General features: G+C 39.7%; 2 protein-coding genes across 4 annotated transcripts in view; one reads left to right on the top strand and one right to left on the bottom strand.

Annotated features, from left to right (window-relative positions):
- Window positions 1–3,885, bottom strand: part of prkar1b (protein kinase, cAMP-dependent, regulatory, type I, beta) — a 92,850-nt gene extending 88,965 nt beyond the window's left edge. Inside the window, exon 1 of one of the 3 annotated variants that reach the window (XM_069905795.1) lies at window positions 3,511–3,885. In XM_069905795.1, the coding sequence (XP_069761896.1) occupies window positions 3,511–3,701 (191 nt within the window). In that variant the 5' untranslated portion in view covers window positions 3,702–3,885. The remainder of the gene's footprint in view (window positions 1–3,510) is intronic. The other 2 variants (XM_069905794.1, XM_069905796.1) reach the window with 2 other exon arrangements.
- Window positions 3,886–3,924: 39 nt separating this feature from the next.
- The window catches only part of LOC138746988 (dynein axonemal assembly factor 5-like), a 93,238-nt gene continuing 69,537 nt past the window's right edge, over window positions 3,925–27,625 (top strand). Inside the window, exons 1-4 of the mRNA XM_069905792.1 lie at window positions 3,925–4,516; window positions 12,816–13,000; window positions 16,426–16,550; window positions 20,045–20,163. Coding sequence (XP_069761893.1) covers window positions 3,967–4,516; window positions 12,816–13,000; window positions 16,426–16,550; window positions 20,045–20,163 — 979 coding nt within the window. The 5' untranslated portion in view covers window positions 3,925–3,966. The remainder of the gene's footprint in view (window positions 4,517–12,815; window positions 13,001–16,425; window positions 16,551–20,044; window positions 20,164–27,625) is intronic.

The following is a 27,625-nucleotide window of genomic DNA, read 5'->3' on the forward strand; positions in this document are numbered from 1 at the left end:
GTTAACATTATCATGGCCACAAGTTTTTGAAGTTGTGAATGAAATACTTTGGACAATACATCAAAATAAGTAAAATATACCTCTATTGTAATTTGAGAATACTGCTAGAATTGAAGAGATGTTGCCAAATCTGAGAGCTTGCACCATTCAGGAAATTTGAAAAGATAGCAGCTACATTCGATATAAAAATGAAGATCAAAAAGAAAGAGGTACATTTATGGTGGGTTAACTAAAAATAGCTTCTTCCATTCATGGATGAATCCTGATCATTTCTTCCATTCATCGATAAATCCAGAATAAATCCAAATATCAAATCTGACCATTTAAAAAGTTTGGAATTTGTTGAACGAGATAATAACAAATAATAAGTTGGTCATAAGGTCTGTTGAGTCTGCCCTGCTGTTCGAGGGCTGATCCAAATTTGGCAGCAGTTCTACTTTCCTGCCAATTCTGGGCAGGACATCAATAAGTTGGAAGGGGCACAAAGAAAATTCACAAGGATGTTGCCAGGAATAGAGGGCTTGAGCTAGTGCAAGAGTTAGATGGGCTGGGTCTTTATTCCCAAGAACATAAGAGATTGAGTGGTTTATAAAATCAGATAAAGTGAATGCTTCTCGTCTTTCTCCCATGATAGCTGAATCTAGAACTAGAAGACAAAGATTCAATTTAAAAAGGGAGAGTTCAAGAAGGACACTTTCACCCAGAGAGTACTCTGTATCTGAAACAAGCTGCTGGAGGAAACTCTAGAAGTGGGTACAATTTCAAAGTTTGAAAGACATTTGGACAGATAAATGGACAGGATGGACATGGTCCAAATGCAGGTAGATGGGACTAGCTCAGAAAGCCAGGTTGATTGGCATGGATGAGTTGGGCTGAAGGACCTGTTTCATGCTGTGTGACTTTAAGACTCGGCACCCCTTTACTCCAAAAATCTGTCTAAACTGGTCTTGAATGTATTCAAAGACCTGGTTTCCAAAACTATCCATGGAGAATTGCACAGAATCATGATCCTCAGAGACAGGAGATTTATCTTCCTGATCTTAAATGGATGACTCCTTATTCTGAAACTGTCTCCCCCTCAACCCCCAGTTTTAGTTTCTCCCATGAGAAGAAATATCAGAATTAATCTTGTCATGCTTCTTCAGAATCATGTATATTTCAACAAGATTACCTTTCATTCACAAGAAATAAGAGCGGAGTAGGCTATCTGGTCCATTGAGCCTGCTCCATCATTTAATAAGACCATGGCTGATCTGACCCCGACTCAGATCTACCCTTTTTCCTGTTCTCCATAACCTTTAGCTCCTCAAAGCTTCAATGAGTAGAATACCAACTTGCTAACTCTTTCCTTAATGCAAGACCTCCCCAGTTTTATACTTTAGATCCTGGGAATGTAGTTCAATATTCATATACCTTTCTAACTTCTTTTCATATCTGCATGCCAACTTTCAGTGTTTCATATAAAAGGACACCCAGATCCTTCCTCAGATAGATACTATTTATCAGGTAATAAAACAGAAATGTCATAATACATGAAAATGGCTTTAGTCTGCCATAAGGCCGACAGAGATTCACCATTAACATTTCAGTCAGAGAAAGAGAAGCAAAAAAGAGTCCCCTCAGAGTCACTGAGTGTCCATGGATTCACCTCCAGCGGTCCCGCAGCCCCTGCTGCCCCACAAGATTCCAGTTCAGTTCAAACCATGAACAACATGAGCTCTGGTCCAATCCTCCAATGTAATGAGGAAGCCTTCTGCTCCCAAGCCCTTCAAGAGCCCTTCTGACCCACAGCACCCTCTCGAATCCTGATTTGCATGAGCCAGTCTCCAGCAGCCTGCTATGAGTCCAATGAGTTCAAAGCGCCAGCAACCTGCAACCTGTGTGGGTTCCTCATTCACAAGCTGCCTCCTGTGTGTGTCCTTCAGCCACAGAGCCCCTTGCTGGTCTGCTACCATGGCCACTGTCCTTGGAGTCATCTCCCTTGCTTCTCCTCAGCTAGGAAGGGAGGGGGAGAGAAGGGGGTGGTGGTTGTTCTCCACATCACTGATACCCTGTTTCCCAAGAGCCTGTAACCCTTCGAGGCTGCTGCTGAACACAGGTGCTGCCATCTTGGGCGCACAACCCCCAGTTTTTAAATTAAACACTGACGGCTCCTTTAACAGGCCATTTAAGTCTGTACAAAGAGGTCAGCAGTTGGACTGGGCAGTAGAACCTTTAGGGAAGCGCTGACGCTGTTCTCCACTCTCTCCTAGTCCACACTATTACAGCAGCTTTGGGAGTGCTGTAATTTTAAAAATATATATTTCCTTTTTCATAATTACACAAGAAATAGGAGCAGGAATTGGCCACATGGCCCATTGTGCCTGCTCCACCGTTCAGTAAGATCATGACTGATCTGGCCGTGAAGTCAGCTCCATATCTCTCCCTTCATTTGAACAATATTGTGCTCTTCTACTCTTTCCTTCAAAATGGTTGATCCCACATTTCCCTGCAACTGCCAAATTTTTTCTTGCTTGCTTAACTTATTTCGTATCTCTTTTGTTTACTCCTCATGACTTGCTCTCCAACCTGCATTTATCTCAGAATATTTTGCTACCTGTACCACACTCTTTCCCTTAACCCTAGTTAAAGGAAAGAGTGTCATGAAGATGTGGAATTAATTGCTGCTTAAGATGGCTTCATGCTTCAGAAAACATTGACCAAGGGGTGAAATGAAAGGCAATTAGAGGGGAGGTTTGTTTGTGCAGAATATTTTCCAGTTGGACCTGGGCAGCCCATTTTCATCCTACAAGTATGTCCTCTCCCTCTCCATTGGCGTGATCTACCAGGATTGCTGTCTGAAGAGGGTGTGTAAAACCACTGAGGACCCCTTCCACCCTGCACACAGCATCGTTTAGCTACCCCTGTTGGGAAAGCGATAAGGGACATCAGAGGTGGCACCACCATACTGAAGAACAGCTTCTTCCCATTGGCAGTGAGAATGCTGAACAACCAAAGGAATTGCTAACTTTCCGAGACTCTCATATTTATGAAACAATATATATAATGGACTCAAAAGGCCAATATGGCCTGTTTCCGCTCCGTAAATGGTTATATGTATTGTTTGTCTGCATGAACCGAGACAGGAGAACGCTATTTCATCAGGTTGATCAAGAAAGATAAGCAAAGGAGACTTCCTTCAGACAATTTGAGTGGCTGCATATCTCGCTACCTCCTCCTCTGTTACTGCCTCCGATGTGCCCGAAACCTCCTGTTGCTTTGTCTGGTGTTGAGTCGTGAAGCCCTGCATCCAGATTGCACGTCCTCGACCCCTGGTTATGAATCCCCCCTGAACAATGGGAGCTCCCTTCCTCCAATGTTTAATTCTCATCTTTCCTCTCTTGTCCTCCTATCCATGTCCAATTATTACCTTTTGTCTGTTGGCCAGTGTTTCCCAAACCACCCCCACCCCCATTTCCCACTCTTTCTTCCATCCTGCCCAAGCCTTTTAATTCAATCACCTGCCCTTACCTTGAACAAGGGCTCATGGCCGAAACACCGAATGTGCATCCTGCGAGACCTGTTCCATTTCTTCCAGCCCTTCTGTATTTTTCCAGCAATGGGAAGCCGTTGGCACTCCATGTCTTTGGGTAGACAAAATATTTCTGATCCCTCATAGTCAGTGGGGAACTCCTCAGCCAAAAAGGTTGCACCTTCATCATAAGGACTTCAAGAAGGCTAGATGAAGGTTAGGGATGGGTAATAAATCTGCCAGATTTATAAATCATATTCGATCAAAGGAAGAATTGTTAAGGGTCGGCACAAGATTGAGGGCCGAACGGCCTGTACCGTGACGATAGAGCAAGTTCCCAGAACCCTTCACGTCGCCAACTTGGACGGGGGTGGGGGGGGGGGGTGTCAATAAAGTTGGTCTGTTGAAAGAGCCGTCAACAGGAAGCGACGCGGTTGCCCCTGGCGACGGGTAAGATGGCGGAGGCCACGGTGGAGGAGCAGGAAGCCGAGGCGCAGCAGGCGGCCGCCGTGTGCCAGGCGCTCGGCCGCCACCTCAACTGCCTGGGCAGCGAGAGCAAGAGCGCGAGGCAGCGGGCGCTCGAGGGCATCCGGGCCGAGGCGGCGGAGCGGCCTCTGCCGAGCGGCGTGCGCCAGCGCGTGCTGGCCGCCGTGCTGCGGCCTCTGCTCGGGGCCCTGAGCGACCCGGCCGAGCGCTGCCGGGAGTTCGCCGTGGCCACCGTGGCCGAGCTGCTGCGCGCCGCGCCGCGGCCCCACGACGCGCTGCCCTACCTGCTGCCGGCCGCCGTGCAGCGCCTCGGCCTGCCCGAGCTGGCCGAGCCGGCCGAGGAGCTGCGCCTGGCCCTGGTCGAGCTGCTCGTGCTGGTGGTGGAGCTGTGCGGCGGCCGGCTGGCTGCCTACCTGGACGACATGGTCAGGATCCTGCAGAGGACCATCGTCGACCCGTTCCCCGAGGTCAAGAAGAAGAGCTGCGAATGTGCGACCAAGTATGCCAAGTGGACACCCGGTAAGTGTGCGCTTCAAGTCAAGTTCATTGTCATCCCCATTGTACCAGCCTTTTTCCAGCCCTCGATGCAGACACCCAACTCGACTTTACACACCCACAGGCAAATGAGACCTATGCAGGACAAGGACTTCATCCACTTGTTGTCTGCCAGTGAGAGTCTCAGATGGTCAGTGTGAGCAGTTCCTCCTGTCCATTGAAAGAAACTGTTCCCCATGCCTGGTGGTGCTAGATCTGATGCTTCCCTTCCCGTTCCCCACTTCACACCCCAAGCCTCAACTCGGAAAAATAAAAACCCAGCGCCGGAGCAACTTTGTGCAGCCACGTTTCGGGCTTGAGCCCTTGTCGAGGTATGGGAAAGGCTGTCCTTTTTTTAAAATTTTTTTATTTTTCACACTATAAACCATATCGACCAAGATACATACAGACATTTTTCTTCTTAAATATATTCAGTGTTGTTTTCTCCCCCTTTTCCCCCCTCCCTTCCCTCCCTCCCTCACCCCCTTCCCCATTTATTTGAAGTTCAATCTATAAGATACATTAAACCCGTTAAACAATGTTGTCACTTAATAAAAATAAACAAGAAATTTTACTGAGTCAGTTCGTTTCGTTATCTTCTCCTTCTGTCATTGTAGGTGGTGGAAGTCCATGGTAGGATTTCTCTATTGTGTTTCATGTACGGCTCCCATATTTGTTCAAATATTGTGATGTTATTTCTTAAATTATATGTTATTTTTTCTAATGGAATACATTTATTCATTTCTATATACCATTGTTGTATTCTCAAGTTGTCTTCTAATTTCCAGGTTGACATAATACATTTTTTTGCTACAGCTAGGGCTATCATAGCAAATCTTTTTTGTGCTCCATCCAAATCAAGTCCAAATTCTTTATTTCTTATATTACTTAGGAGGAAGATCTCTGGGTTTTTTGGTATATTGCTTTTTGTGATTTTATTTAATATCTGGTTTAGATCTTCCCAAAATTTTTCCACTTTCTGAGAAGCTGTCCTTGAGCTCCCGAGTGCTCTTCAGGCTTTTGGACCTGATGGTAGCAGGGCATGACCCGGGTGGTCCTTGAGAACAGAAGCTGCTTTCTCAAGACCAGTGTGATGCCAGGCTGGCTTCCCACGTGGACGTCGTGTTTTACACCAAGGACTCCCAGAGAATGCTGTTTCGTCGGGTTGTATTTGTGCAATCAGATGACAATAAACTTGGAAATATACAATGATCAATATTGGTGAGGGATAGGTTTGGTCAGTTTTCTCCCCCCTCACTACATTAATTCAAGGTGTGCAATGTCAAATCAAAAGCTAACTGCCATCAGGAATATCGAAGAAAGTTATTCTCATGTTCCATGCAATAGTTTTCCCTCAACAAACGTCATTAAAAGGGGATGAAAGGACATCAATATGAAATAACTGTACAGTTAGCTACTCAGGTCTCAACCTTTGATCATATGGAGAGAGTTCATGATGTTTTCTTCATTTTAAAATCAAGATTGAGAGTATTGTTCAGTTGCTGGTAACTCTTTCCATCTGGGCCTGTGCCCACAGTATCCCTAATCCTGATCAATTCATTTCTCTCTGGGTATGCCTCCTTTTTACAGACCTTTCTTAATGTTCATTTTTTCATCAGTTGAACCTTTTGTTCTTCCTCCACCAGTTGTCTTGCTCTCCCCTTCATTTAGCTTTGCTTTCAAAAAGTGACCGTGCAGGTATTTCCCTACTTGTGATGGTCCGACTTGCGATTTTTCAAGGTTATTATGGCTTGAATCTGTACTTTCAATTTTGAATTCCGATCTGTTCCCATGCTCGTGATAATGTGGTACATTTCTATCTCGCGAGACTCTCTTGCTACGTTGACTCAACCATGCTCGCAGTCTCTGTAGCAATCACATTTTATTGACAATGAAAAAAGAAACCATCTCTCCAGTAAAAATTTTAAATCTTCCTGAACAAGACTGCCTGTTAAACAAGTGCCGATGCCCCAGCGCCTTCAACAAGTGTCGACGACGCAGTGCGTTCTATGAGCTGTTCTCGCATTTTCAAAAGAGAGTGAAATTAATGACCCTGTTGCTTTAGTGTCCTGATGATCCAGCAATTAATTTTCGTTCAATGATCCAAACATTTTTCATGCGCAGTGTGCTTTCGGCTGTGTATATTTAATGGTTTTTATCAGTGTGCAATAAAGGTATTCAAAATTTAATTGTTAAAAATGGCAGGTTTGACTTAGGATGGATTCTCTGGAACGTAACCTCATGGTAAGTTGAGGAGCACCTGTATGTTAAGTGAAAAACAAAATGCTCTTAAATTTCTTTCAATTTTATCTTTGGCATTCTCTTGAGTTCAATGGAGCAGGTAAAAAGACATTGGTGTTAAGTATTGTGACTGTAGATTTAAAAACGGATTGATTTTAAGAACACTGAATCACAAGTAGAAGGTAGAAGAACATGACTATGTGGCTTACAAGAATTTAAAACCACATGTATGGTTTATGTTATGACGTAAGACAAATTATATATGAAAACATAAATATCTGTAAAGGCTGATCACCTAGCACCCCCACCTCCAAGCTTGTCCTGCTATCAAATAAGGTCATATCCATTCTGCCCCAGTCTCAAATTTATTTCTTTGTCAGTCCTCTAGCCCTTGATTGCCCATAAATTTTGGCTTTTCAACCCTCTACGACAGAGAAAACTAGAGATTTACCTCTCACTATGAGGGGAAAAAAATCCATGCTCAATTTAAAATTTAAAAAAAAAACACCTTAATTTGTAACTTTGTCCTCTCTTTGAAGACTTGGACCAGTGGAAACCATCTCGACATTTACCTAGTCATGCCTCTTTGTGATCTTGTATATTTCAATAAGATCACTCCTCATTCTTAACAATCACAGAACTATCGAAAACCAGCCCTTCTAGTCTATGCCAGACTATTAAAATGCCTGCACCATAGCCCTCCATATCCCTCCCATCCATGTATCTGTCCAAATTCTTCTTAAATGTAGATATTGAGCCTGCATTTACCACTTCAGCTGGCAGCTTGTTCCACACCCCCCACCACTCTATGTGCGAAAAATTTTCCCCTTGATGTTCCATGTAAACTTTTCCCCTTCCACCCTTAACCCATGTCATCTGTTTTGAATCTTGGCTACCCTCAGTGGAAAAAGCCTACTTGCATTTACACTGTCTATACACATCATAATTTTGTATATCTCTATTAAATCTCTCCTCATTCTTTTATGCTCAAAGGAATAAAGTCCTAACCTGCTTAATCTTTCAATGTAACTCATTTCTTGAAGTCTCGGCAACATACTAGTAAATCTTCTCTGCACTCTTTCAATCTTATTGATATCTTTCTTCTAAAGATATACAACTTCAACTTTAGCCTTTTGTAATAACCCTCCCATCCCAGAAATTAGACCAGTTTGCTTGAGTTATTTGAAGAGGTCACAAAGTGTTACATGTGATTTAGATGGGCCTTAGTAAGGTCTTTGATGAGTTCAAAAGGTTAGGATCCAATTAATCTATTGCATCCAGGCAATTTGGATCCAAATTCGCCTTGGTAATAGATCAGTGCAGTTCCACAAAAATTGCGGCTGAAATCCTTGCTGTTTGTAAGAAATGTGAATGACTATGATTTGAACATGGAAGGCAAGATTAGTAAATTTGTGGATTATGTGAGGATAGCAGATTTGTTGATAGCAAGGAAGATGGCTTCAGAACGATATTAGTGTGTTGGTGAAATGGGCTGAAAAATGGCAGATGGAATTTATTTCTGAAAAAATGAGGAATGCTCTTTGGCAGTACACCAATGAATCGAGGTCATGACCTTGAACGGTAGGGTCTTGGGGCATATTGAAGAATGAAAAGACCAGGAGTACGTCCATATATTGATGCTAACACAAGTAGGTAATGTGATGAAGATGGCATGGATGACTGGCCTTCATTAATCAAGACAATGATTACGAAAATAGGGAGGTTATGCGCCAATTTTATTAAACTTGATCAGACCTCAGCTGGAGTAATGCGTGCAGTTCTGCTCACCATGAGGTAGGAAGAATATGATGGTGCTTGAATGGATGCAAAGGAGGTTCACCAAGATGTGGCCTTGGATGAAGAGAGACTGGAGAAACTAGGTCTGTTCTTGTGGGAGTTGAGGAGGTTAAAAGTGGTGATTATGGCATAAAATTGAGGAGAATAGGTAGGATAGATTACAATAAACTTTTCTGCATATCAAAGGTAGATAAAAGCAGACAACATAGATTTTTAAAGAGGAAGAGATGTATAGGGAATGAGAGATTCCTTTTTCAACCATTGAGTCGAAAATGCATGGAATGCAGAGGCCAAGAGTTCCTGGAGTTGGACCATTGACAGCATTTGATATGTTTTTAGGGTGAGTACTTGAATTATTTGGGAATGAAAGGCTTTGGACCGGTGGGAGATTAACATGAAAGAGTGCCCACTAGTTATCATGGAAGAGTTGAATTGATTGACATTTCCATGCTTTAGAATTCTATGATTCAAATTAGTCAAATGAATTTCTTCTGTATTGCTTCCTGTACTAGTATATCCTGTCTTAAATGTGGAGACTAAAACAGATCACAGTGTTCCATGTGTGATTTCACTCATGTCTTGTTCAATTATAATAACACGTCTCTATTTTTAAATTACAACCCCCCCCTGCCCTTGTATTAAGCAATTTGTCATCTTATTATACCTGTCTACTGATATTTTCATTCATGCACAAAAACACCTAAAGTTCAAAAAAGTTCAAAGTTCAGATTTATTGTCAGAGTACATAGATGACATTACAAAACCCTGAGATTCTTTTTTTCTGCAGGCCAGGCAGTATTTATACTTATTGGTCATGCAAAAAAACTGTACTCAAGAAAAGATACATGTACAAAAGAGAGAAATGTAAATAAGAATAAGTGCAACAAACTGCAATACAGAAAATAAATAAAGTAAGACTCCTTGAATGAGTCCCTGATGGAGTTTGTTGTTGAGGAGTCTGATGGTGGAGGGGGAGCAGCTGTTCTTGAACCTGATGGTGCGAGTCTTGTGGCACCGACACCTCTTTCCTGATGGCAGCAGTGAGAACTGAGCATGTGCTGGGTGGTGTGGATCCTCAACGTTGCCCTCCGATGGCAGCATTCCCTGAAGATGTTCTTGATGGTGGGAAGGGTTTTGCCTGTGATGTCCAGGCCTGTGTTCACTACCTTTTACAGGGCTCTGTGTTCATGGGTATTGGTGTCCCCATACAAGACCATGATGCAACCTCGATCTCTCTGCACAGATTTGCCTTTATCAATTCTGCTGGTTACACTGAAATGATGTTTTGTCAGATTGTACTTGGGCAATCAGATGATAATAAAATTGACTGGAGATCCTCCAAGAACTGCAAGTTCATTAAGCATGTTTTCTTTGTAAAGCCATGTTGACAGGTTTCATTGCATTTTGTCTTTCTAAATGACCTTCTGTTAACCTTTGAAAATTCACCCAGTCAACGTAGTGAAAATGCAGTGACGTAAGTGTTGGCAGAGCTGCTTCACAACTAGTGTCCAAATGATTGAGTACCCTGATGCGAAATCATTTTATCGTGATCCTGAAATTTTAGTTTAGCTAGAAACTGAACCGAATGGCTTGGCACGATGCTGTGTCTCAGCCTGCACGATGCTTGACTGCAGTTTTTAAATAGAACTAAAAATTGTCCCATTTAGGAAAGGTGTCCTAATTCCCAGCATGATGTACTAGAATAAATATTTTCCTTTTTAACAAAATAGCCATTTTAACGATTGAAATTTATAACTTGTGAACCTGTACCTTCAAAAATCTCAGATGCGCAACAGCAATAAGCGACCAGGCTTGTTGACTTTATTTATCTTTAAAACTGCTCGTTTTGATAAATGAAACATGCTATATTTCCTTATAAATAAACTATCAAAATTTACCGATTCATCTATTCTTTATGCCTCCTTAAATTTTAATTTTAAAAGTACTGCTCAAGAATCCAGAAAATCCAAAATTCTACACCGACCCAATCACCGAGCAGTCTCTCTTTTCAGACTTTGACTGTATATCTGAAACAAATCTGGCTGCTTCTTACTGTCTATAATGTCAGATTTCAGATTTATTGCTAGAGTACATACATGACACCACATACAACCCTGAGATTCCTTTTTCCTGTGGGCACAGCAGAATTCCCACTAATTGGTAGTGCAAAAGTAAATATGTAAACAAATAAAAGAACTGTAAACAGATAACAAATGTAAACACACTGTGCAATACAGAGAGAACAAAAGAAATCTATAAAGTGCACAAGTAAGTGTCCTTAAATGAGTCTCTGATTGAGTTTGTCGTTGATGGTTGGGTAGTAGCTGTTCCTGAAGTGGTGGTACAAGTCTTGTGGAACCTATACCTCTTTCCTGATGGCACTAGTGAAAATCGAGTGTGTGCAGTGTGGCGTGGGTCTTTGATGATTGCTGCTGCTTTCCAACGGCATCGTTCCCTGTAGATGTACTCAATAATGGGAACTGTGATGTCCTGGGCTGTGTCCACTACCTTTTGAAGAGCTTTACAGTGTTCCCATTACCAGACCTTGATGCAGCCAGTCAGCGCACTTCACACCACTCCTCTAGAAATTTGCCAGGGTTTCTGGCGTGCTTTTTGTCACGATGCCATTGGTGTGTTGGGTTCAGGAAAGATCTTCTGAGATAGTGACTCCCAAGAATCACCCTCTCCACCTCCGATTCCCCAGTGATCATTGGATTGTAAACCTCTGGATTTCCTTTCCTGAAGTCAATAATCAACTCCTTAGTTTTGGTGACATTGAGTGCAAGGTTGATGTTGGTGCACCATTCAGCCAAGTTTTCAATCTTACTCCTCTATGCTGAATCATCACTTTTCTTTATACGACCATTACATGGTAATTTGTAGATGGTGTTACTGTTTTACCGAGCCATATAGCTTTAAGTGTAAATTGAGTAGAGCAGGGGGCTAAGAACACAGCCTTGTGGTGCTCTGGTACTGATGAAGATTAAGGAGGAGAAATTCTTAACAATGTTCACTGATTGTGCTCTAGAGGTGAGGAAATCCATGCTCCAATAACACAGTGGGCTGTTAACTCCAGAACTTGGAGTTTGCTGATCAGTTTTGAGGGGATGATGGTGTTAAATGCTTAACTGTAGTCGATACAGAGCATCCTGATATATGCATCTTTGCTGTCCAGGTGTTCCAGGGCTTTGTGTAGAGCTAGTGAGATAGCATCCACCGTAGACCTGTTTCTACGATAGGCGAACTGGAATGGATTCATGTCACTGCTCAGACAGGAGCTGTTATGCTTCATCACCAACTTTTCAAAACACTTCACTGTTGATATAAGTGCTACTGGTTGATAGTCATTAAGGCAGGTTACTGCACTCTTCTTGGGCACCAATACAATTGATGCGTGCTTGAAACAGGTGGGTACCACGCCCTGCTGGAGTGAGATATTGAAGATGTCTGTGAAGATGTCCGTGAATGTCACATCAACTGGAAAGTATAAATATGATATTTCAGACAGCAAATAGTGAAATCTTCAAATTATTTGAATGAGCATCAGTTTTGCAGAGCAACAAGTTTGAAATTATTCACATTAAAGTGTAAAAATGTTTTGAGAATTTCTTGTGGGATTAAAAATATACTCTGAGGTGATGTGCAACTGAGATCAGATGTTTGGTATGTCCTTGTCATGCTGTTGCCCATCAGTGATTTTAACAACAAAATTCTAATTGAATATTGATCCTGGGTCCATATTTTGAAAATGTTTTAATTCTATAAAAATATCTGACATTTGTACTTATGGAATTAGAATCTTTGACTGCATAAGGATGTTGTCATGTTCAGCCTTTTATTCCATTGCAAATGCCAAGTGATGCTCATTGAAGTAAATTCCAGGACAATGGGGTTGCAGCAGTTTTTCTGTGTTAATGACCCATAGGTCATGAAAGGTTTCTGCCTGGACTCTGCCAGTTCTTGATTCTGGTAGTTTAAAGCCACACACTGCTGTTGGGATTTGAATGCTGCTGCTGCTGAGGTCTCTGGGGCTGCTATTGAAGGAGTTTACTTACATTGTGTTTGTGCAATTGCCAAAGAGAAGGTATTTTTTTAAACAGATCTATTGTATGTCACTAAAGAACTCAGTTAAAGCAAATAAATGGTATGAATGGAAAACTAAAACATTTCTAATCGGCAGGAGATAAAATCTGTTATCCTTGCATTTTATCTGCAAGTCTTAAATTTTCATTCTTGTTTTTTTTAGAAACTTTTCATATGCAGTCTGAATCTTTAATCAAACCATTGATGCAGACCATCTCCCATCAACATTCAAAGGTTCGTGTGGCAGTCATTCAGACAACAGGAGCAGTCATTCAGTATGGAAATGGAAAGTCCGTTGACGACGTTCTCTCTCATTTGGCACAGCGTCTCTTTGATGATGTCCCAATGGTGAGGGAAAATTCTTTGTCATCATTTAGTTTACATAACAAGAGTATGGTGGAATTGTGCTCTACTTTCATTGATATCAAAAATAATGTTGCAGACATTATTCCAAACTTGAGAATTATACTTTCTGTTTTCCAACCCTAATAAACAGAACATATGAGTTTCTAGTGGGGAGGCATTTGAAAAGATCACTAAGTTTAACCTTGTATTTTGTCCTTCAGCGAAAAGAGCAACAAATTCAATTTATTTGTAGATGGGTGGATTATATTTGGTTAGGATTTTAAATCATGTATGAAATTCCATTGCATACACACTGCTTTATTCAGAGGGCAGCAACTCATCCTGGATAATCATTCTATGAGGAGCCCCATGTTTACTCACACTTCCAAAAATAATCACTTTCCCCCCCCCCCACCCAATGCAGAACTTGAAATTGGTGCAGATGTGCTTGGTTCTTGAACCAAGGAAGGACCTCAATTCATTCTAAAGTGTTCCTGATTTGGTTGTTTAAAATTTAATTATCTGGAGAAACTCAGCAGGTCATGCAGCATCTATAGGAAGTAAAACCAGTCAACCTTTTGGGTAAGGACCCTTTATTGTCTGCCTTTGCAGAGAAGTAACTCCCAAGAGATTTGATATTGTGTCTATTTGAGGACAGTGCGCTTGCAGATGTTGGAGTAAGGCCCATCATCTTGTATGCTTCAATGAACATTGACAATGCTTGTTTCTCAGTCTTTGAATGTGTGAAAAAATAGCTCAACTGTTGATTGTTCCTTGTTCTGGAGTGCAGTTGACTATATGATGAATAGTTTAACATTAGTTAAGAAGTTTAACTCTCCTCTAAGGAATTGTTGGAGGTGAGAAAAGGTGAAAAAGTGTTGAGCCAGCAACATAGACTTTTTAATTGGCTCTGTTTGTAGATTCATTAGTTAGATTCACTGCTTGCATGCCATCATGAAGCTGAATTTGAGGAGATTGCTCCACTTTTTTTCTGAGTTGATGACATCAAACAATGCAGGGAGATCTTAAAAGGGCATGCACAGTATAGGTTGGAGAGGAGATGAGAGGTTATTGTCATACACGCAGGTTCAGTGTACAGATACCATGCACTGCTGCACAGATACATAAAATGCATTAATAAACAATAAATTAAATTGCATGAGAGAGGTCAAAAAGATAATAAACATAAAAGGTTAGATAAACATTCATTGTTGCATTTAGTGCAAAAAAAAAAGCAATTCTACAATAATGAGACAGATTATTGTTGGTCCTTGAGTTGTGTTACAATGTATAGTATGGGGAGGTTCAAAGGTATGAGGATAGTTGTACGGCAAACAAGAGATTATGACCCTGCAATTCCTTTAAAGTCCACATTTTAGAGGAGGATGTGAAAAGCTATTCTGGGATGTTTTCTAAATACCTTTGTAAACTTAAATCAACTAGCAGCTTCCTGCCAATTTATGGAAAAAAAAAATTTTCAAAAATATTCTGATTTCAGATAAATGTTGTACTCTCTTGACTAAAGTTTAATTCTTTGCCTGAGCTGAAACATGAAATATAATTTTCATGTCGGGCAATAAACTATCTTTGCTTGTGTAGTGATTGTGATAAAATGGTGCTATATGTTGCTGACGGTGGCGTTTTAACATAATTGTCACTCAAGGTGTAATAGCTTTATGTTCATCTTTAGTTTTAAAATAGATATTTCTTTGTAAAGTTAGTTTGTGGGCTGGATACAGGGTCACAAACAGGTCACATCACATTTACAATCCACTCAAAAGTGAGGTAATTTTTGGAGTCGTGTCTTGGAAAGGCAGAGCTATAGAAAATTGAAGTGGTCTTAATTGACTGGAGTACTATATGTGGTCCTTAAAAGCATTTTTATGTGGATTCCGTATTGTGCTGCCAGCTGTTTTCAAAACTCCAATACCATTTGAGTTACATGTGCTCAGAGTTTACAGAGATATTAATCACTTAAACCTCTTGGATAGAGATGATGTCAGATATTTTTATGGATGTGAAGTGATAATTTGAAGGAAGGCAAAAGGTCATCTACTATGAGTTGTGTTTTGAAGAAATGAAACTGAAACAGTGATTATGTCATGTCACATGATTTCAGAGAAATCTATATCTGAAGGGAGAGAGACATTTTGAAACCAAACTCAAAAGAATTGACCATTCTGTGCAAGACACGGGGTAAAATAGTTGTCTCTGGAGAGAAGGAGATGCTGTTCTGTATTATCCTTATCATAGGAGATGCTCAAAATAAGTGGCTTTAAAGTCAGTGACCACTTCGTTCTTGATTAAGAAAGAACTCATCTTGAAGATCACAGTTCTGTAACCTTAACAAGAAAGGGGGAAACTTGTAAAAACACATGTATGAAGACTATCTCTTTGAAAGACAACTCATCGAAAGGCTTGAGTTTAAAGAGAGCTGAAGACATAATGTTTAAAAGTGCTTCATAATTACTTCTGAACTACAATTTAAAAATCATCAAGCAAGACAAGATGTTTGACACTGAAGTTTAAAACTGACTTTTCAGACTCAAGCTTAATCTGCAATAGTTTGGATTTTTGACACATACACACATCTACATTTGTGCATAGTGGGAATTAAGTTAGAGTTAATTAAGAAATGTTGTATTAATAGTTTAATTAAAAATATTATTTTGAATTTTCCATTGCTGTTCCTTTGTTAGTTCATAACAAAATTTGTTAGTTTGTAACAAAGTGCCAAAAGTAACTTGACTCCATTCCAGAGCAAAAGGAACAATTGTTGACTCTTGGTTCTTAATAGCTCTAAGCTAGAAGCTCATGTCCAAAGTTTGCAAGACTGATGAGCATTGCAATCCACACCGAAATATCAAAGACTTGTGCAAATGATGAATAGAAGGGAGTGATTCATAACTTTGTAATGTATTACTGCTGTTTTGATCTTGTGGTTTGACATAAGTTCATACCATTTTGTATTAGAGTTACAAGTTATTTGTTTTTAAAAAAAAAACTGTTGGGAGAGTAATTATAGGAATGAGCTTGATGCATATAGCTGTGGACTTAAGTTGGAAGTGAAACAATCTTTTATTATTATTTGATTTCTGTTGACAAAGTTAGCTCATAAATTTTAAATCATAATTGTGTCTCCTGGGTAATGAAATGAAAAAAATAGTTGGCCATTCTGCCCCACTAGTCTGTACCTCCATTCAATTAGATCATGGCTAAATTGTACCTTCACTACATCTGTCTACCTTGCGAGGATAGAAATCAGGTGCCCTTCAGCTGTCATATTAATGGGAAGGGTACAGGGCTTTAAAACATTGCAAGAATCCCAATGTGTCAAGGTTACAGGCAGTTTGGGTTTTATGTTCTGAAACTCCAGCTAATGGAGTGAATTGTAATTGACCATTTTTTGTCTTTTGGAACTGAGATAGGTACGCCAAGCTGTTACAGAAGTGGTAGGACGCTGGCTGTTGGACCTCCGAGATCGCTACTCATTCTTCCACAAACTTATTCCCCTTCTGTTGAGTAGTTGCAGTGATGAGATTCCTCAAATCCGGTAAAAACTCTGTACTATTCCTGAAAACTAGTATTTTTCTCCTTATCTTTTTACAAAAGTCTGCAGAGAAATGTTTTTGCAGTATAAGTTACTGAAAAATCTTTTTAATACCATGGCTTCTTTCCAGGGATTTGGTCATCATTAAACACCTGTTGGCAATGAATATGATTTTCTAAATGTGGAAAATTGCATAAAAATATTTTGACAATTATATTTTTGCTTTGGAAATTGACTGAAATTCCCCCCCCCCCCCCCACCCCAACTCCTATTCACTGCACCCAACCTGCCTGAGTATTGAAAGTCTTTCCAGATATTGGAGCAGGATTGTGATCCAGTGATATTTCTGAAATGTTTCTAATACTGTACACATATGCTTTGCATTCTATTTAAGCTTTGGAAGAAATTTAGATATTTTTTGACATTATCATGTAAACGAAGCTGCAGAACACAATTATTGCTTATTGGTGGAGTCTCCCTCCACCAACATTTTTGTCCATCTGGCAGAACTTGTTCTTACCCTTAATAACTTCTCTTTCAACACTTCTCATTTCCTGAATGGTCACTTACATGGGTCCCAGCTATGCCATGCCCTTTTGTTAGCCACATCGAACAGTTTTAATTCCGAATCCATCCCAGGAACCCAATCCCCTCCCCCTCTCCCCAACCACCCTATTCCACCGACTATTCCTCTGTTACATTGATGACTCCGTTGGTGCTACTTTCTGCGTCCATGCAGAACACGCTAATTTCATCAACCTTGCCACTAATCTCTACCCTGCTCGGAAATTCACTCGGGCCCATTTTCAACACTTCTCTTTCCTTTGAACTCTCTGTCTCTATCTCAGGAGATACACTGACATTTACTGCAAACTCAGTGACTTCCTTGACAACACCTCCTCCCACCCAATCTGCCAGTTTCTCCATCTTTACAATGCCTGCTATTAAGATGAGACCTTCCATTTCAGGACATGTGAAATGTCCTTCCTCAGGCAGTGCGGCTTCTCCTCAACAGTGGCCAATAGAGCCATCTCCTGCGTTTCTTCTGTCTCTCGGAATTCCACTCTTATCACCTCTCCTTTCAAACAGAACAGGGGATCGGGTTCCTCTTGTCCTCACATAAATATTCTTAGCGCATCATCTCAGTTATTTCCACCAGCTGCAACTCGACCTCACCACCAGGTACATCTACTCCCTCTCCAATCCTTTCTACCTTCCATGGGGGATCTCTCTCTCGGGTTCACGTGCCTGCTCATCCCTTCCATTCCACCTTTCCGTTACCTTTGGTACTTTCTCCTGAAACAGGAAGAAGTGTAACTCTTGCTTTTACCCTCCTCCCTCACCACCATCCAGCATCGCAAGCAGCCCTTTCAGGTGAGGCAAATTCACATGCACCTCTCTTAACCTTATTTATTACATAGAAGTTTCTAATTTTAGATAATGAAACCTCTGTCTTCTGTACCCTTTCTGCTCTTCTACCTTTGCACCCAACCCCTTCACCCATTCCTATTTTGTTTTATTTCCCTCCAGCCCCATATCCCTATTGGATTTTTACTCTCTTTCCTCTTACTCCCCCACCCCCTTTCATTCCATGAGGTTTCTCTCTATAACTACTATTCTCACCTTCTTTATCAGATTCAGATTCCAGCACCGGCAGCCTTTGTCTTCTCATCACCCACTCCACCGTGTAGGACTCGTCCTCCTCCTGATTCCTTATGTTTTCTCACCTTTCTCTGGCATCTACTAATCCCTGGCCCCTCTCCATCATGTTTCACTTTTACCTGGTTCACCCTTCCCATATGGGGTCCCTGTCCCACCTCTCAACCTTTCCTCTTTACAGTACCTTCTCTTTTACATTTAACCAGTCATGATGAGAGTTTTGGTTCCCACTGATGCTAGTCAATTCACAAAGTTCCTCCATCCAATTGTTCTTGACTTTGTTGTACACATTTAAAAAAAAAATTTAATGTAACAATCCAGCATAGTAGAAGGGCCTTCTGGCCCATGATGTATGTGCAGCCCTATCACATCCAAATATCAACCCCGTAAGATTTGAACGGTGGGAGGAAACCAAAGTATCTAGAAAAAATCCATTCAGATCATAGGGAAAGTGTAGAAACTTCTTGCAGACAGCGCCAGATTCGAACCTGGGTCGCTGGCATGGCAGTAGCATTGCACTAACTGTGCTGTATGATTTGTAGCAATTTGACATGGCCTCACTTTATTATCGAAGAAGCAACATTTTTGCTTTGCTGTCAAAATGTTGGCTCAGAGTGATAGCACTGTTGTATTTGCGTCCTGTTTTAATTAAAATAATTGTTTAAATGACATTACACGTGATAATTACACTAAATGGAAGAATTGGAAATAAATGTTTCTGCGGAAAAAGTGGATGTTCCTTCTAACTCATCCTATTCAGCTGAAATGAAAGCAGTGATTGAAGCAAACCGCTTTTAATTTTTAAGTAAAATATTTTGCAATGTATTTATCAAGGAGAAAATAAATAAAACGCAAGTAAAAACAAGTGTTAGATAAGGCGTCCAGGTAATGATTAAAGATGACAAAATAAGCAATGGCATTCCCTCATCACAAGGAGTAAATGCATTTTTTGACATTGGAAATGGAAACAAAAATGAAGGAAGATGGTTAAATGGCAGCTGAGCTGATGGACAATATTTTATACAATGGCCAATGTAAAATGACATCCACTGTTTATTTTGTATTGAAACTCAAAAACAGATGGAAATGTTGGAAATCTAAAATGAAAATAGAAAATGGATGCTGATCTGCTGAGTATTCCAGCATTGTCTGTTTCTATTCAATATGTACTGTTTATGCACATTGGCAAATTACTTCACTCAGAGGGATGGGTTTTTTTTTGATGTGAGAGTAGCAATAGATGACAATTGAAAACAGTGCTATCTAAAAACAGAATTATTTTAAACGAACAAATCATTTAGCCTTCCACCAGTGATTAACAACATACATAATTCAAACTGAGCAAGAATTGAAAGGCTATGGCTTTGGGCAGCATTTATGCAGTGGAATGCACATCTTGAACAGCTGAGAATTAAAGTGAGATGACTGAAGAAACCTTTTTTTTTTGGGGGGTAGAGAGAGATTGGTGGTAAGCAAAGCCAGGAGAGAGAGAGAGAGAGAGAGAGAGAGAGACAGGAAAATTATATGTAAACACCAGCAGCTTCTAGTGGTGGGAATAAGTAATGCAGTGTTGAGACATCACACAGTATTTCCATTCATCGTGAAGTTTTATTTTGGTATTTTATTTTTGGCTTTGAACCAAAGCACACTGGTCTCCAGACCTTGGTTGGGAGGAATTTTCAACCCTGGTTGACCTGTGAAAGTTAAGTTGTACTTCATGTACTGCCACCTTTTTGAAAACAAACTTAAATTGTAGATAAAGGTACTAATCCATTAATAAATGAAACGGGTGTGTTTTTGATCTTAGTTTATTTTACCCACTTGTGTTTGCAATGCAGGGAGGTGGCTTCTGATTACTGGAAGAAAGTTGGACTCCAGTGGCAACAGGAGAATGAGGAGGATCTTAAGGATAAGCTTGACTGGTCGGCTGAACTCACTGTTCACTACCCTGCTGGTGGTAAGTAGAACATGTTATATTTTTAACTCCCTTGTATTTAGTTATAAAAGATAACCACCTTGCATCATGAGACCTTTCATACTTAGCATACAAAAGAGTGGAGCTGTTTTGTATAGAATTCAGGACTGAACTATTTTTAACACAAAAATTGTCAGAATTACCAAGAAACCTGATTAATCTTATCATTTATGGTAACTTGAATAGGCCAATTGGCACTTCATACCTGTCCTGCTGCTAATTGGTAAGCTTACAGCTGTCTGTTTTCCTGCACTAATCCTAGTCTCTTGCTTAAGTTAATATTCAAGATGGATGTACTCAATGAATGATCCACCACAGCCCTCATTGGTGGAGAATTCCACAGAATCACTGCCCTCTGGATGAAGAAATAGCATCCCACTGCAACGTCAGATCCAGTTCCGACAGAGTCATCCAGTTTGCAGCTGACACGACAGTGGTTTGGCTTAATCAGCAACAACAATGAGTCACACTACAGAGAAGAGGTGGAAAATCTCATAACATTACTTACAACCTGAGTCTCACGTGGACAAGACAAAGTAGATGATTGTTAACTTCAGGACGACCACACTCCACAACTCCTTAATAGCCTGGTAGTGGAGAGAGTAGAGAGCACCAAGTTCCTTGGAGTCCACCTAAGAAGTGACCTATCCTGGACACAGAACATTTCCTCACTTGTCAGGAAGGTGCAACAGTGACTGCACTTCCTGAGAAGACTAGGGCAGGCAAGGCTACTGGCTACAATCCTGTCAACTTTCTACAGGAACTCTATTGAGAGCGTCCTGGCTTATTGCATCACAGTGTACAGTTGGAACAGAGCATTGGTTCAGAGGTCAATCCACAGGACTGCAAGAGTGGCAGAGAGGATCTCCTTCCCTCCCCCTACCTTGTTCCCTATCAACGTGATCTACTGGTATTGCTGTCGGAAGAGAATGCACAAAATACAAAATTGTTGAGGACCCCTTCCACCCTGCATGCAACATCTTTCAGCCACTCCTGCTGAGAAAGAGCTACAAAGAGTATCAGAGCCACAAGGCTGAGAAACAGGTTCTTCCCATGGGACTGCTGAAGACTGAATGAAGTGCTCATACCAACCCTCCAATACTTTACTATTTATTCAACAATATTTATTTTTATGTATGTACCATATATATGTACTGCCTATGTATCACTTGTTTGTATCTGTGTTATGTCTGTATCTGTGTTCACATTTTTTGTGCACAGAAGACAGGAGAGCACTGTTAGGTTATTCTTGTATAATTGGATAAAAATAAATCTAAACTTGAACCTAAATGGCTATCCTTTATTTGGAAACTGGTCTGTGGTTCCAGACACCCCAGTTGGAGAAACATTGTCATTGAAACTGTTAAACTCCAAAAAGTTTGTATGTTTCATCCCTCATTTCTTCAAAACTGAAGTATGAATCTTGTCTACCTTAACTCACCTCATAAGTCAATCCTCCTCCTTCACAGGAATCAGTCTGGACAACCTTCGTTGCACTTCTGTTATAAATACATGTACATAATATTCCATTTACGGTCTCACCAAAGCAGTGCATAATTGTATTAAGAATTTAAGATTTTGATAAGAGCAAGAAAGAAACTATTGAATATCGAGGTTTGTGCTTTCAAGTATGTGCACCTTCTTCCTAATATCTCGATAGCTCTTTTGAGACAGAGAGGTTCAGTTGGTATAAAACATTTCTGCTCTCTTTCTCTTCAATCCGATTGCAGTGAAAGCCAACCTGCCATTAGCCTTTCTGATTGCATGTTAACTTTCAGTGTTTGCATATACAAGAACACCCAATTGCGTCCTGAATACCAACACTTTTCGGCTTTCATTTCGAAGAATGCTCTACTTTTCAGTTTATTTTGGGGTTTTTTCCCTCATAGTTTGCCATTTGCCCTGACTTGGTCACGGAGCCATCTATTTCCATGCTGTTTCCTCTTCAGAACTCATTTTGCTGACTTTCTGTCATCAGCAAATGTGGATATATTTACACTAGATTCTCTCAAGCAGTCAGTGATGTGGATTCTGAACTGCCTGAGCTCCAGCATTGTTCCCTGTGTCCCCCTCCCCCAAATATTACATACTCCCAACCTGAAAATCATGAGATTATTTCTGCTTTCTGTCAACCACTCCTTTATTCCTGCCAAAGTAATACCCCAATTCCAAGTGTTTGGAATTTGTTTGGACACATGATCAAAGTCTTTCTGAAATGCAAATACATCTTGTTGTATTCTGCAGTTTACAATCTCTGTTCTAGTTGATTTGTCAAACATAATTTGCTTTTCATAAATTTCAAAATTTCACCCATGAACTTTGATTTGAGAATATGCCACTGGCCGTCAACATTTGTTTGTAGACATTGAATATGCTTTTCAGGGATGTGACTGAGCACCTTGCATGGAGATGAGAGACGGGAGAAAAATGCTGCTTAGAAAAAATGTGGGTGGCATTGGATACCTCGATTTGGATTATTTATTGTCTTTATTAATTTAGTTGGAAATTATTTTAGAAACTGAATGATCTTGCATTTTCTCAAAGATTTATGTAACAATTGTAAATAAATAATTTTGTTAATAATTTAATTGGGAAAAATCACACCCCATCAACACCAAGGATAAAAATTGCTACACCTACTCAATGCATTAATGTGCACATATGTTTTAAAGACAAAATGAATGGTGGACCTAGGGGATGTGTTTTTATTTCCCTCCATTGTAACAGGTAAGATTTGAATTTTGTGTGTCTGATATATAACTTTCAATCACAGCATTTATCCTGTTTGTCTCCTTTAATGTTTTAACAGATTGATAAAATAGAAATCTTGTCTTGCATTTGTAAATGTTCAGCCATTGCTGTTCTCTGCATAGAATTGTTCTGTACTGATCAAAGGTATATTTTACACTAGAGGATGATTTAACTGTGTGTCTCCATACACATTGCTTCAGTCAACAGACTAGTTTTATTGATAGTGAAACTTTTAAACACTTGGATCAGGATGGTTTAGAAATCTAATATTATCTCTGGTACCCTTTGTTATTTTCCCTTCATATACTGTGTTGTTTCAATATTTGGCAAGCATGTTGGTGTAAGTTTTGAAATGGCTTTATTGTTGCTTAGTTACCAAGGTGGTAAGAAAATAATAGAAGAGACCCTACAAGCCACTAGACTAATTTCTAATTGACTTCTCCATTGCATCTGAGCAATAAGTAGATCTTGAAGTTTTCTAAATGGTCATCTTTTTTGCCTGAGATATCATTGTGAACTCAAATCCAGCTGTTGTGCTTCCAAATGAGCTATCAAACAATAAATAGTAGAATTTTACTCAGACTACACAACAGATTTTGAGTGCCAATGTATTGGCATTCTGTAAAATTGTGTATACTTTCACTTGTTCACAAAACCCATTAACTGTGGTCAAGTATTTAATAAATTATGGATATACTGCAATGGCAGCATGAAAACTTCAAGTTTGGATTATGGTAAAGTCCCTGAGATAAATCTGATTGGTTAGAAGTAGGATAGCTCTGTTCTAAGGAAAAGACCCATCGAGAATTTCGTGTTTGAGTTTAACCTGATTATGTTATCTTTCTAATTTTGAATCTGGTGTTAAATTAATAATATTCTGTTATTTGGTTATTTGGCCACTTCTGCTTGAGCCTACCTTTCTCAATAAGATATCATGGCACACTTCTAGGTTAGTAGAATTATGAATTTCTGAGTCCCTGAAGATTTTGACATTTCTCTAATGGCTGCAAGTTAAATGAAGGGGATTGAAACAAGGCTCCTGTCAGAAGGCTTTCTTCTGCATTATATATTCTGTTTACTTCTCTCTTTGCTAAAGTGCACAATTCATCTTGTTGGTCAATTTATTCATTGCCCCATCATTTTGTTTTGGAGACTGGAAGGAATGCAAACAACATTAAGAAAGGTTAAAGTTGTAGAGCTTCTTGGGAGTCCCTTTTTGGGTAGCATAATCAGTTGTGCAACTTTTTCTTCCCTGGAATTTGAAATGAAAACATTGCAAGCTACTCGTGCAAAAAGAAAATGCTTGGACCTCCTGGTCATTTAGACTAAACAGGTGCAAGCTCATGACTCTGAGACCAGAAACTAGGATTTATGCTATTCTGGGTCAAACCTCTGTATTTTAAATTGGAAGATGAGCTGGGCAAACTTTTCATATATCAAGAGTAAAAAATGGAGATGGGTATCTAAGGTATTAATTTTCCTCCCAGGGCAGTTTGTGGGCCATTGCTGGATATTTGTAGCTAGGAACAGTGAAAGCCTTACAACTTGGTGTGTTTTGTATCATAGGGTTGCCATTTCAATGTCTTGTTTTATTTTAAATTCAGGTTTAGTAACTTTTAAAAAATGCCTGGTAACAGTTTATTGAACCTGAGAGAAGAGGGAAGCAAATTGATTAATTGGTTCTTCTGGGAGTTCTATGACATTATCCCTGACCAGGACAAGGACAAGTGACCTTGTGTGATCCGAAAGTTGGATACTGTTCCATGCGTCGTCTTTATATCTATATATTCTCCATCCCCACAGCTGTTGTGACAATCCTTGGTCTTACTGCTGGCTCTTTATTTAAGTCAACACTAACGATTTCACAAGCAGCGCTGTCTCCGTGTATTGCTTTTAGAGAAAATGTGATTACTCACTCCATAAAATCTTAACATCAGAACATTTTCTACTTGCTGATCTCATTTATAACTTTTGGTTTGGAAGTTGAAAGTTCAGTTACTTGTGTAGTTAAGAAATGCCCATCATGCCTCCAAAAGGTAACTTGTTCAACAGATGACAATGATGAAATGATCCCAATATGAAAGAATCATTCAATATAATTCATCTCTGGGTGGAAGATTGGTAGCTATAGTTTTTAATTGAATAAGATAATTGGCAAAATATGGAGGAGAGGTAGCTTGTTATCTGGAATTTTGCAGTAATTTTTATGAATGAGCAATATGTAAAGGAAAATTATTGAATTCAAGATTTAAACAAGAAAATCTGCAGATGCTGTGATTATAATTTACACAAAAATGCTGGAGAAACTCACTAAGTCGTATAGCATTCTTTATGTACCAAAGATTCAAAAACCGGCACAGGCTCAATGGAAAAAATGATATTTCATCTTTGCTTACTGATGGAAAACAAAATATAAAACATTTAAAAAAAAAAATAATAAAAAACATCTTTCAAACATGCAGATTAGGAATACTTCAAAGCTGCTCACTCAAATAATAAAATTGAGGTTAATCTGACTGTGGGCTCAACCACAAATGACCTTCTGCCTATGCATGGTGACTTTTCACCTCCTGATCATGAGTCTTTCTACCTTTGGAAAAAATTATTCAAATACTCTTATTTCATCATCCTTTGAGGAAGAGTTCCAAAGACTTGATACTTGTCTCTAAACTGCTTCCAACACATTAATATCTTCCTTTAACCCTTTGGACTCTGGCCATTTTTAACCTTTCATTATATATCCTCGAGGCAAGGAACCCTTGGAAGCTGTGGGCTGCTGGAGACTGCTGTTGGGAGACTCGAGCTGGGCTGTGGACTGCTCGAAACTGGCTGAATGGGTACCAAGTATCGGAACCAGGAGGCAAGGAGGTGCTGAGGGCACTGAAGTATTCCTGACTGCATTGGAGATTCAAATCTGGAGCTCAGGTTGTCAATGGTTTGGACTGGACTGTGTGGCTGTGAAAGTATTGGAGGCAAATCTACAGACACTGGAAGGACTCTCTTTTGCTTCTCTCTCTGACTGAGTGCAAGAACTGTAAGAGGAGCTTAACCAATTCCTGCTGGTGGTGAATCTGTCTGCCTTGATATACATATATACTCTGGACTAGGTTCATGGATAAACTACAATATAAACCAGCTGATGGTCGAGTATAAAACCAGTCTCAGAAAATGGGGAAACAGAGTATATGCACTTGTTGGTACTCTGGTAGATTAATTTTAACATTGTATTTCCAGTTATGTATGCATCAATTAAAGTTGATTTAATAGATTCCCTAAATGTATTTCTTGCATTATAGATGACTTCCTTATGCCACATTGCACCTGTAGTAACCATCTACACTTGTAACAACAGTAATGAAGATTTATTTAATACAGAGCATTCAGAATGGATTTTGTTTTCTTGTTAGACTCGCATGGTTTATATATTATTCTCTCTCACAACTTTCAATTAAATGCTTACCTTAAAGATGAAAATCATTTACATTTCAAAAGTGAGTTTCATCTTGGACTGCACAAATTTATAGAATAATATTATAATTTCAGATTGTGTGTATCGAGTGAGTTGGGTCTTGCAATGCTGTTTTTTTTACATCCGCAGAGAATGGATTGTCAATTCTTAAACTGATATTTTTAAGTTTCGATTAAATTCAACAAAATGTGCCAAGCTAACATGAATTAAAAATCTCTCTTTGGCAGTGTTCTATGATATAAGGAATTGTACAAAATGCTTATCAGCAAGTGCAAGATAGGAAATTTTATTTTTAATATTTCATTCAAAGCAGCAGCTGAGGTCAAATTGCAAGGGAGCTTGTGTTTTAATCAGCAGGAGAGAATACAGTTAAGAGAGAGCCCACTGAAATGGCACAGAACTATGACAAAAGGAGTCGCAAGAAAGATGGATGTGCCCTGGATTTGGATAAAAAAAGACACCAAAGTTTAATGACCATATTCGTGATTGTGTGGCATAGCTTTGATATTAGACTTGAATGCATAATTGATAGCTTAAGTATGGGGAAAATAATTAGATAAATTTTGGGAGATGTTAAGAGGCCTGGATTGGCCTTTGTAAATTTCTTGAGGACCTTTCTCTCTGCAGATTTCTCTCTCCGCATCTTATTCTTGAGCAAACTTTAGTTCTCGCCATCTGATATAACCTTTACCAGCTTGGGATATCTTGATATGGCTTTGGAGAAGTGTTGAAGATTATTCAGGAAAAATGCCAATTATTGCTAAAGACAGAACTCCTGATTTGTTTTCATGGATGTCACTCTTGATTGAGAGAAAGAACTTTGAAACTTCTGCCATTGTGAACTTGTTGAAAGAAAGATGAATCAGTGGCTGTGATAATAGTCAAACTTCAAACTGAGCCTTTTATTTTTTTTTAAAAGGAAAAGCAGAAATTTGTACAGTAATACAGAGCTTTGGAACAAAGCTTCATAAACCTTATGATTATTTCATAAAGTAAAACCCAGGATTCTGTTGACACCGGTGGTTAAGTGAAAAACACACAAATACTGGAGAAACTCAACAGGTCAAACAGTGCCTTGATGTAGCCACCAACGTTTTGGGCTTCACCATTATGGATGCTATAATTTGGTTTGGCTCTTAAAAATTTTTCCTCAATTGAATAACATTACTGACTTTGAAATTGAATTAAAAACACTGTGCTGCAGAAACTCAGTAGGTCAAACAG

Source organism: Narcine bancroftii, chromosome 12, assembly GCF_036971445.1.
Source record: "Narcine bancroftii isolate sNarBan1 chromosome 12, sNarBan1.hap1, whole genome shotgun sequence".
Lineage (NCBI taxonomy): Eukaryota > Metazoa > Chordata > Chondrichthyes > Torpediniformes > Narcinidae > Narcine > Narcine bancroftii.